General features: G+C 35.3%; 1 protein-coding gene across 1 annotated transcript in view; it reads right to left on the reverse strand.

The window, feature by feature from the left end:
- The window catches only part of LOC128734978 (retinal homeobox protein Rx), a 108,974-nt gene extending 97,373 nt beyond the window's left edge, over nucleotides 1–11,601 (reverse strand). Inside the window, exons 1-2 of the mRNA XM_053829401.1 lie at nucleotides 11,388–11,601; nucleotides 11,181–11,294 (exon numbers count right to left, since the gene is read on the reverse strand). Of these exons, the coding sequence (XP_053685376.1) occupies nucleotides 11,181–11,294; nucleotides 11,388–11,601 (328 nt within the window). The remainder of the gene's footprint in view (nucleotides 1–11,180; nucleotides 11,295–11,387) is intronic.
- Nucleotides 11,602–12,073: the final 472 nt, after the last annotated feature.

Below are 12,073 nucleotides of genomic sequence, written 5' to 3' on the forward strand. Positions count from 1 at the left end.
TCTTAATTACTCGTTTCCAACAGTCATTAACAGCATAAATCAATCACCCACTTAAGTAGACACTTAATCAACTGACAAACCGGACAAGTCGGAGTGAACGAGCGCTACAAAACAAACGGATATCTTCAAAGCAACATCAGTTCCATCACACAGGTTTACCACTTTCCGAGCTAACAAGATGCGGTATTAAATATCACTCCAGCAGCACTCTAGCCAGGTCCGTCCAGCCGCTCGGAGTCAGTCTGGTGTGGTACTTTATGCCAAATCATTGTTTTCCTAAATGAAAACAGACACAAAATTAGATAAACTAAGAAAAGATACAACAATTAGGCAGACAGCAGAAGTGGCGGAAAAAGTGAAAAGCTTTGCGACGACCCGAAAAGGGGAAAAACATGACAAGACAGAAGACGGTTTCTTCCCTATTGCAGTCCGTTGGCTACGTATCGAGAAGAAAAGAGCCTGCCAAATGGAAAACTAACTCAATAATGATCCCGATCTCGTTCGACATAATAGAACAAGTTTTCACTTTTACTCCGAACCGGACACTGCTGGTTCCCGAACGAAGCCTTGGGTTATGGCCGCATGCTAGTTTTTGCGACTTGGCTTGGCCAGCCAGCACGCGGCCAGCCATTCGTCCCACCGCCGAGCAGGGCTCTATAATCTAATCACCAGCGATGGCTGCTATGGTGCACACGGCTTGCGGCTGCTGCTTCGGTGGGAATGATTCCGACCGTACCGGTGCTGAACGAGCGAATGGAAAGGGACAGAATGATTACCGGTGCTAGTTGAATGTGTTAGAATGACAATCTACCGGTTTCTTTTATTGGTAAATAATGGCACAGTGGAATACTTGCATTTGAATTTTTTTCAGCAAAAATGGACAGTTTTTTTTTAATTCACCATTTTATAATGTAACTGCATTAACTTTTACTTAAATTAAGTAATATCCCGAGATGTGAATGATTCTTTCAACCATATTTGTTCCTGTTCCAGATTTTTTTCCGTAGTCAAAAATTAGATACAAAAAGGCGAAGTTGCATTCCAGATTCACACACTATCGTGCCCTGGTTTGTCACTGTCGACTTGAACGAGGCGAAGAACTACTTCGCCTGTCGGCTTAATGTAGATGTCTGGTGTAATTTAGAAGATAAAATCATCAGATTCCATCGGTTCGGGGCTGCTTTTGGAAGATACCTCCGCCGCTAGAAACAGCCAACGAATGCTGCTAAATGACTAAAAGCGAAGAAGGTTGAATGTTTGCACAGGACGTTTCCCGGTTGACGTACGGGACGACGACGACGACTAGGCAAGCAAGATGCTATTCGATTTGATATCATGATTCTGGGGTGGGCCACCCGGCAAAGGCTCTGCACTGATTGTGTCTTTGTTATGGTTGGCTATTTTCCTATTTTACAATCCGTACGAAACACATCCGTTCCCTTCCGGATGGGGCAATTTCGAGAGGGTAATTGTTTGATGAGAAGCAAGATTGAGTATTAAAACTGATGTGTTTTGGGCATTGCTTTTGGGACTCACTATGTGGCGGCATGGAGACATTTAATTGATCTAGAAGATCGAATTTACAACGAACACAAAGGCGATGCTAATAAGTATGGTACCTTAAACGAAATTTGAAAATTGATTTGAATTTCAGTATTCACATCTAGCAGGAGGTTCACCTTTAGTTTTGAGTATGTGTGGTTTATAATGATGCCTCCCAGTTGGCTTCGAGGTATGATGCTAGCCTAATAGACCGTCGTATTTTCGAATCTCGACTGGGAGACTGGGCTGTTAGAGTCAATAGAATCGTAGCAACTGGCCCTGCGATTGTCCTGTACTCTAACAGCTGGCTGCGAAGTTCGTCGCATAAAAACAAAAGGTCAAGTTTCGATAACGGAATGTAGCACCTAACCTTTGCTTTGCTTTGGTTTATAATAATAATTTCTCAGTTTTAATGTTAAATCTTAAATAAAAACCCGAATTAATCCACCTAGCGGCGTGACCTAGCCTTTCTACTGTCACAATAATCATCATTTAATTTCTCAGGAACATCTATGTATAATTAACTTGACTATATTTTTAAATATCCGTTCCGTATTCCTCAAAATCCTTATTTGCCAGTAAAATTCACAACGTATTGCGTAGAATAATTAAATTTTCTTTCCTTGTGTGCGTAGATACTTGTAACACCTTATTTAGTTTTATAATCGGTCGGCCTAAACTTTCGGGCTTCAGAGCCACATAGGAAACTTGTTTTGAATTGACAATATGAAATATGTGTTCAGAACAGATTTGTTGCTAATTAATTAATACCATGTGTTCAAAAGTTAGCATCTTTGAAAAACAAGAGTTCAGAAAAATTATTATTATACTTCGCCTTTGAAGACAAAGAATATCGACAACAAAATGATTAATCTCAAAATTTTACTATTAGTTTGCTTGGCTTCAATTTTGCAATATATCTGAATTAGAAAAAATAACTGAATAGAGCATTAGATATGAAAAAGAGAAATTGAACTTTTTCTTAGCTGGCGCTCCTTCAGATAATTATTTTTGCATGAAAATCAAAACTTATGCTTTTTTTGAATGTACTTTCATGAAAAGATAGTCATTAGCTTGATCGTATCGTTTTTACAATGTTGGAGGGTTAGGAAAACAAGAGGGTTGCAAAAGCTGCGCCTTAAACATGCTTGAGAATGGGAAATATGATCGATATGATTTTCAGTGTTTGTCATTTTTGATTTATTTGTTGAAACATGATACATGACATAAGACATCTGTCCTTTAAAATGTCATTAACGAAAACAAATCTTACAAAATTACTACCGTGCAACGTTTACTTCCTATTTTTCATATAACATTTCTAAGCTCTATCTATTGATTGAAAAGAGCATCTATTGATGCGCAAAATTTGTTTGAAATTTGTATAAATTTATTTGGAAAAATCAACTCATTTTTAATCCTATACACCACTATACCTTCATGCTTAAATTAACTGCTTTTCTTCGCTGTTTGCTTTTCGTGTACAATTGTGAGTAACAGCAAGTGAACAAAATGACAATTGAAATCTGAAATCAAAGAAAAGAAAAAGCTTTTCGATTGAATCCCATTATTTAATATTTATTTGCAACAGATACGTAGTTCGCCTACGACGTGCAGGCTTCAACAGCGTCTTATTTCAAAGCGTATACGTATCTGTTGCGAATAAATATTAAATAGTGGGATTTAGTCGGTAAAAGTTTTTTCTTTTCTTTAATTTCAAATTTCGTATTCCACTAAGAGGCTTCAAAAATTTCAGACAATTGATTCAGAAAAGTTAGAAACATATTTTCTTGAATTTCAATGCAAATTTAAAAATTGTAAATTGTCATCCCAAGTAACAATTTGAGTTTTATTACACTCTTATGATGACATTCAAGACCAAAATTGGTCATGAAAACCACCAGAAGAGTACAATCAAACTCACATTGTTGCTTGGGATCACATACACACATACATACATACATACATACATACATACATACATACATATATACATACATACATACATACATACATACATACATACATACATACATACATACATACATACATACATACATACATACATACATACATACATACATACATACATACATACATACATACATACATACATACATACATACATACATACATACATACATACATACATACATACATATATACATACATACATACATACATACATACATACATACATACATACATACATACATACATACATACATACATACATACATACATACATACATACATACATACATACATACATACATACATACATACATACATACACACATACATCACACACATTGAATACAATCAACATTTGTTTTGAATTCACACGTTTTAACGGTTTAATATACGGTGCTTAAGTGTTAAAGTTTAAATAACTTTTGAATGAACTGTCCGATTTTAAATAACTCGGTTTCGTTTGATAGATCTCAGTAGTAATTTTCAAATAATAATAAAATGTGTGATGTTTTTCATTGAATTAATGCTTATATGTTACAAAAATATGTTTTAAATACTATTTTTTCACATTTCTTTATGTAACTTTCAAACTACAAGCCCAATCGTCATGAAATTTGGAAGTTAAGGGTTTGCAAGGCTCCTCTTTCATATGCAATCAATTTTGTTCAAATCGGTTAAGGGACCTATGAGATAATGAAGTCCCATATTTTTCATATTTTTATACATAACTTTTGAACTAAAAGTCCGATCAGTATGAAATTCAATAGCGACCAATGGGACACCTAGACCTTTCATTTGACACTAAGAACATTAAAATCGGTCCAGCCATCTCCGAGAAAAGTGAGTGAGATTAAAAGCGTCACATACACACACACACACACACACACATACACACACACACACATACATACACACACACAGAAAATGCTCAGTTTTCGAAACTGAGTCGAATGGTATATGACATTCGGCCCGCAGGACCTTCTTTCCATTTCCGGTTTTCCAAGTGATTTCTATACCTTTATACTATATATTTATATAGTAGAAAGGCAAAAAGGCAAAAATATCATTCCGGTACTTTTGACAAGTGTGTCTTAAGGACAAAATAAGTGCTGGATACCGGGATCACTACTATACTAAATGACTTATTTGTGTAGCTTAGCATAACTTATTTTTACTGTCATTTTTACTAGACAATATCCCCTTTTGTCGATCCAATCATTGGCGGAACTAGCTCTCAATTAATTTTTTTCATACGTCGGCATATTAAAATTAAATGCACATTAATGATGAGATAGTATAAAAGCGATGCAAATAAAAATTGCTCTCTTGTTTCTATTACCTACTAGCTGATTGTCCGATTTTACTTGGGGCCCTTTTGTCTCTTTCCCACTTGTACGTCTGTTATTGTAATAAAAATTCTCATAATAAAAAAACCTTTTTTCTTTGAATGTGAATGTGAATTTGAATGTGTGTACTCAACTTGTCACCAAATTCCCTGTTGTCCCTCAGCCACTTGTAAATCCCTGTTAAGGTGAAATTAGTCGTCATCAATTTTGCAAATTTCAAAAGCAGTTTTTTTTGTTCAAAACAAAAATTTTGTTCATAAAAATATATTCACTGTGTTCAGATTGGCAAAAAGAATGCAGTGAATACATTTCTATAAACAGAATCCGGCTTTTGGACTCAAAAACTGCGTCCGAAACTGGGCTCTCCGACGAAAAGTTAATGACTGCTAGTTTCCCGAAACAACACAAAACCTTTGTTACGTTTTTGAACCTCCCCCTGTGTTGATGATCACTCTATCCACTCTTTTAAAAGCTACTTTTACTAGGTCCAAATGCAAGAGAAACTCACTCCTTTACCAATTTGAACTTCCCTACCCTAGTTGACCACTTCTTCTTTGTCAACCTCCCTGCGCTGATTCTTCAATGCCAAAGAATATGTGTCTCAAGTCTGACGAAGAGCCGTCCAGACATTCCAGAGTTATGGAGGAACATACATACATGCTCACTTTCACGTTTATATATTGTTCATATGAATATTGTTTCTAACTATAATTTAAAAATTTGAGTAAATTTTCCTAGGGTGGATGGAGAAGCTAAATCTGTCCTATGGGGGGATAGATCAGAGTTTTTGCTGCTATTTTCTTTGCTTTGTCTGATTAAAGAAATAATGTACAATAGCAAGTTGGTTTTATTAATTTCTTCTGATCGTTTTATCAGAGCATTTCAGAGTCTATCAGGGTTTTTAATGGTTTCCCCCATGCCAAGTTTGTCTCATTTGATTAAAAGTTATGAAGTATGATTGAAGAAGACTTAAAGAAACATTCATAAGGATTGCTAATACACACCTAAATAAAAGCACCGAGCTCGAAAAAATTTTGCCGAAATCTCAACAGTTGACCGTTCGGTAAAATTTTTTATGTTGCCAAACGTTACTAAAGAGCCGTAAACGTCGACATACACCATCGACATTTTTACCGCAAAATTTTGCCGAACTCGGTGCTATTTTTTAAGTGTGTACGCGACTGTGTTGGTGGTTTGTGTGCATCGGGAAAAGATTTTGTTACAGAAAATTTTTCCAGATGATTTTTTCCACGGCGAAGCGTACATAGGATAAGTGACAGCAATCTCTATAAAACTGCATTAGCTAAATTCACTTCATAATATGTTTTGAAGGATATTAGATTCCCCTTTGAATCGTTTCAGAGCTTTCTTAAAACTTGGCAACAGTTTTGACAAATTCCATGGCAATCTTCTACAAAATGTATTTGTCTTAACAATGTTGTCATAAAACTCTTTTAAAACAGTATACCGTGGACCATCGTTCGTTTAACCATTCGTAATCCGAGCACTTTCCAATTTGAACTCCGTTAATCTGCACGTAGTGCGAATTAAAAATGGTTTAAATATCATGACCAACATGACGCCATTTGCTTATGAAGACAATGTCAATAAACGTGACTTGTTCATACTGATCTAGTGTGTAAATTTGTTTCACATTCCGTTTTCCTTACGATTCTGATGATAATTCGACCGAAAAACGAAATATTTGCTGCTTACAACTGCCAACTAAATCAAACCATCAAAACAATAGCAAAGAGCAGGGTGGCAAATTAATACAAGTTTCAGACTATCAAAGGTTTTTCAAATTAAAAAGTAATTTCGTTAGTCTGCATGAGGAATCGTTCAAATTACCGGGGGTCCATGGTATTTTTCAAAAAGAAATCATAACTCTTAACAAATTACATACTAGCACAAAAAACAATTCTCTTAAAATGGAGGCCAAAACCTGGAAAAGTGAGATTACGAGAAGCATTTTTTGAGTGGAAAAAATAGGTGTCGATTGAAAAACGAGCCGAAGGCCACTGGAATTCATTTTTCAAAAGTCAATGTGCTACGTAGCCTATTTCGTTGTAATAAATTAACAATGATTATACCTATGGACACGACATTTCTTTGACTTTTTCTTTGTTTATTAAGTAGGCTTTATTGTTAATTCCTGTTATAGTAAGGGAAGTCAATTCAATTTTCATCATATCTTGGATGGATAGAATGAATAATCCAAGAGTTCTTGTGCTGATTCGACTCAAACACACTTACCTTCCGATTCGTGCACTTTAATTTCACTAAAAAGTGTTATGAGCATTTATTGAAATTACGCAACTGACTTTATTTTTTGAACTCGTCGTACAGTTTTACAATCCATCCATCAACATTTTCCATCGTCCGAACCAAAAATCAACAATGTTTACGAAATTAGTGCGAAATTTTTGTTTTGAAATTAGGCCATTAAAAATATTTTAAAAAGTTTTTTTCCCTCCGGTGTTGGGCCACTGAAGGGGGGGGGGGGTTGCAAAAAAAAAACAAGGAGAATTTTTTAATCGAGCAAAAAAAAAATACGGATTTTAGGCATTTTTATTTTAAGTTTAAACGTGAAAACCAATCTATTCTTGCTTAATATATACGTTGTTAATTTCCATGCAAAAATCTTCGAAAAAAAGACAAAAAGGAAAGAAAATTTTTTCGGCCGATTTTCGGAAATTCCGCTGTTTGAATTTCCATTTCTATTTCATCCTAGAAGCGTTAACTCAACTTGTACACTCATCTTTCAAGTTTTTCAGGGTGTAGAGCCCACAGACAATTGATTTTATAAAAAAAATTTAACTCATATCCTACAAATTACTTTTTTTACTCCTCGATTTTTCAAGCCGATTTCGATTTCGGGGGGGGGGGGGGATTACAAAAACTTTTAAAATGATTTGCAATGGCCTTATTTAAAAAACAAAAGTTAATGTCACCCCAATAAGTGAATTTACGGTCATCCTAATAGTGCAAAAAGATGCACTATATTTTTTTTAATAAACTTCTCCAAAAGATAAAATGCCCCAAAAATTACGCATTTATACGTTATAACAAACTAGTGTGATTTTGGTGGTTTCATTAGGGTGATACAAATTTTCGTTTATTTAAATGCGTTCAAAAACGTATGGTGTCCTCAGCTAACTTGTAGAACATTAAAATGAGCAACTTTGTTAAATACAGTAACTCCCTATCTCTTTCACATAACAAGCTATAAAAAATTTTATCAAAATATAACACATTTTTCATTTTTCAATTGATTTTTTCTGGGATTCCTTTGGAGATCTAATGATGGAATTGAAATTGAAAAAAAAAATTTGAATGACGCGAATTTTTTTTCATATATTTTATAACGTATTAAATATGCGTCCTAGCGACAAGCATCCTTCAGAGAAAATGTGTAAAATGAGAAAAAAAACTTTGTAGAACACTCGAAAGCAATAAAAAAATTGTGTGCAGAGTAATTGAGCATAATTCATTTTATGCTTTAATTGTTTTGGTCACCGTATTCCTTTGTATTTTCTTTCTAATTGATGTAAATCGGTGAAACTTTTAAACTTTCCTCTACTTTTATTACGTTTCGGCTTACTTTATATCTGTTCAGACATCATCAGATTTATATAAACAATTCTTATAAAAAGTGCAACACTTTTGTTGCCCGCTGTTATTCCTTACGGCGACGCTGCTCGAGCCGTATGTGGAGAAGACAACCAACGGGCAACGAAAGTGTTGCACTTTTTTATAAGAATTGTTTATATACATCTGATGATGGCTGAACAGATATAAAGTAAGCCGAAACGTAATAAAAGTAGAGGAAAGTTTAAAAGTTTCACCGATTTACATCAATTAGAAAGAAAATACATAATTCATTTTAAGTGCTCTTTTTTTAAAACATCATTATATTTCGCAACCGGTAAAAGATAGGTAGTTAATATATCGAGCAAAGTTGCTTACTTTAGTATGTTCTGCAACTTTTTAAAGATAATTTTTTTTTGAAATTATTCAAAAAACAAAAGTTCGTATCACCCTAATAGGTGATTTCACGATCACCCTAATAGTGCAGAAAGATGCGCTATATTTTATTATTAACTTTCATCGAAGATACCATCCTTGAAAATTTACGCATTTCTTTCCCAATTGCTAATGTCTGCTTTTTTTCGAAACCGGGCCACTGTGCCCTGGTAGTATTCTTTAATCTGTCAGTCCATGGACATGACTACTGAATTGCCGACAGTGTTTGTCTTTCTCAGCTTTCTACCGCTCAAAACAATTCATTCATGAATTGCAGTGCTGAACGATTGCTCGATTAACCTATCAGTCAATTTTCTTGCTCGTGACTGATATTTTAAATCTCAAAGTTTAGTTTTTAAAATTGCCTGCTTTTTAAAATCAACCAAAACCCGACTGAAGGAAATTAATTAAAACTTTGGAGCAATGTTTACGTTTATTGTAATTTCGTTTACCGTTGTTGGAAGTTCAAGGTGAATGAATGATTCACCTTTAATTTCATTCACTATTGTCGAGAAGGAATGAATGTAGAGAATAACACGAACATGAAAGTAAGAGTTTCGCTACTGAGTTCATTTCATCTGCACTAGAAACAGCAAAGAATGAGCAGTATATTGCATCAATTCAGGCGTATTGTATAAATTGAATGTGAGATTTCTAAGCACTGGTGTCAACTTGAAAATATACAGCCGTAAGTAGAATAGTTGAAGTTTTACTGTAAGATCATCCTGATTGATTTGGTTTATTGCAACTATAATAAAACATCCGAATAATTAAATTATAAATTTTCAGCAGTTTCCATAGTTGTGCAGCTTAGTATATTAAATTTTATCGTGCATATTGGAATGACAGCTGACTAAAATCAACGCGGCATCGGAAATGGTTGCAATCTTTGAAAACCAATAGTTTAAACGAAATAAATATATTCGATTTATCAACCTCTAAGCAAAATCATTCTAGTTGCATTCTGTGACATAAAGATTACTTGATTAATAATTCTGTAACTTACACTTTGCTTTGATGAATTCTTGTTAGCGGGCTACGAAAATGGTAGACATACGACAGTATGCCCTAGCATAAAAAATGTTTTCGGTGTTGAACGCTAGTATTCTTCATAATAGCAGCGAAAAATCAATTTGTTACCATTCTAATAGCACTATAATAGCACTATCAGATTTAATGCGGCTTGTGCTTGACATACAACCACGATAAGATCGAATTTGTATTGGTACGCTATTGTATTGCTATGAGTTTACCTTAAGTTGTTTTATAAATGATGTGTTACTGCCAACTAGTTTTATCGTGGTGAAATAGGCAACGTTTTATTAAAAGTTTTGTTAGGGTTTTATAGTTTTCTATGAGTATTTTTTGATTCGTATCATCTTGGTATTGCGAATACCTTACTAAAACCAGATGTAATGATTAATGGCGCTAAAAAACCTTTAAAAAATTTAATGAAGCTAATAAAAGACACTTACGTTTTCATATTAGCCTATCAATATAAGGTAGATATGTTTTACGAATTCTAATTTTTCTACGTATCGATTCCAATAACAATAACTATTATTGGTTAATTAGGAAGAAAGAATTATCTGTTAAAGAATTGCTAAATGTCATACCATGTAAACTTCAATATGCTTCAAGGCCAACAAAATCACATTCCGACGGAACAACATTAGTTATACGAAAGATAGTATTCTTTTCAAATATTGTCAGCGCAGTTGCAGACGACCGTGCACTTGATGAAGAGCTTTCAAAATTTAGTCTAAATGTTAGAAATTATTTCTACAGCGTCCCAAGCTCAGACTATACAACTAAATGCGGTCATTTATGCCATATAACTGAACAAATAAAGCAGATGTGAGATTTCGAATTTCGCGTTCTCCGATTTTATCTGTACCAAGAGTATTTATAAAAATCAGAACAAGCAGCTCATACAGAATTATTATCTTTCATTCCTCTAAAAGCTTAGCATCATCATCCTCGCCGTTAGCCCTGGCTTTAGTACCGTTTGTTGAGCTTCGTTTACTTTGAACCATGATCTTTTTTGTAGGATGTTTCACTGCTCTTTCAGCAACTAGAATTTCAAGCTTAGTTCTAGATATAAAAATGTTTCTCGAATCTCAAACAAAAGTAAGTAACGCTGAACATACAAGAAGTCAGTTACGATGCAAATGAAATCGTCAACCATCACATCAAATTGTAACTAACTCTACTCGAGGCCCCCGGGAAAGCAAGCGTTAGTGTGCACCGCCACAATCAAACACATCAAAGTCATCATTATTAGTATCCTACCTCCATTTTCACAATGATTCAAACCTAATATTGCGTCGATGGTGTGCCGAGGAGTTAGCGTCTGCCCACCGGGTCCGAACTTTTTCACGCTATCTTTGAGGAAAAATCCGTTCTCTGCAAAGGAAATGCAAAGACATAAACAGAAAAAACGTCCGGTTAGTGACTGGTAACTAGCCGCCTACGGCGGCCACGCGTATTCCAACTAACCTTCGCGAAAGTTTTCCTCGATATCTACGTCCAGCTGGCCACACTCCTTCAGCTTTTCCATGATCTTGTGGAAGTTTTTCGCATCACGCACATTCTCTAACAGTTTCTGGACATCTTCGGCCTCGCTGGGAGGAAACTTGTTACGTGCGATCAGCTTCTCAACCAAGTTCTGAAAGATCTGCTTTTGCACGTCCGACAGTGATTTGATGTCCATCTTACACGCGGGTACCGTGTTGCTATAACGCGGCTGTTAATAGAGCACCTCGAATAAAACTTTTTCACCCGCGCTGCTTAGCTGCTCGATCAAACTGGTTGGTTCACAATAAGATCCATTTAAAAAGAAACCACTAAACACTTGATCAACGTGTATCTAAAGCAAAAACAATCCGTTTACAAAACACACTTCACTGCAAATTACACCAAACATTCCTGATGCTTTCAATCGACACAAAGCCACATTCCTTCACAGTTTCCTTCAGTATAAAACCTGGCGTGGCAGGAATCTCGTAGGTATCACGCAAACTGCTAAAAGCCACACGCGACTTTCCCACCAAAAGGCGAAGTTTTCCACACACTTTTCCACTTTAGAATTTGCCCACTCGCGCGCGATGCGATTTGTTTCGCTGCCTACCACGGGATCTACGGGAGCCCGCAACTAGCTGCTGTCAGTTCTAGTGGCGTATGTA

This window comes from Sabethes cyaneus, chromosome 2 (assembly GCF_943734655.1).
Source record: "Sabethes cyaneus chromosome 2, idSabCyanKW18_F2, whole genome shotgun sequence".
NCBI lineage: Eukaryota > Metazoa > Arthropoda > Insecta > Diptera > Culicidae > Sabethes > Sabethes cyaneus.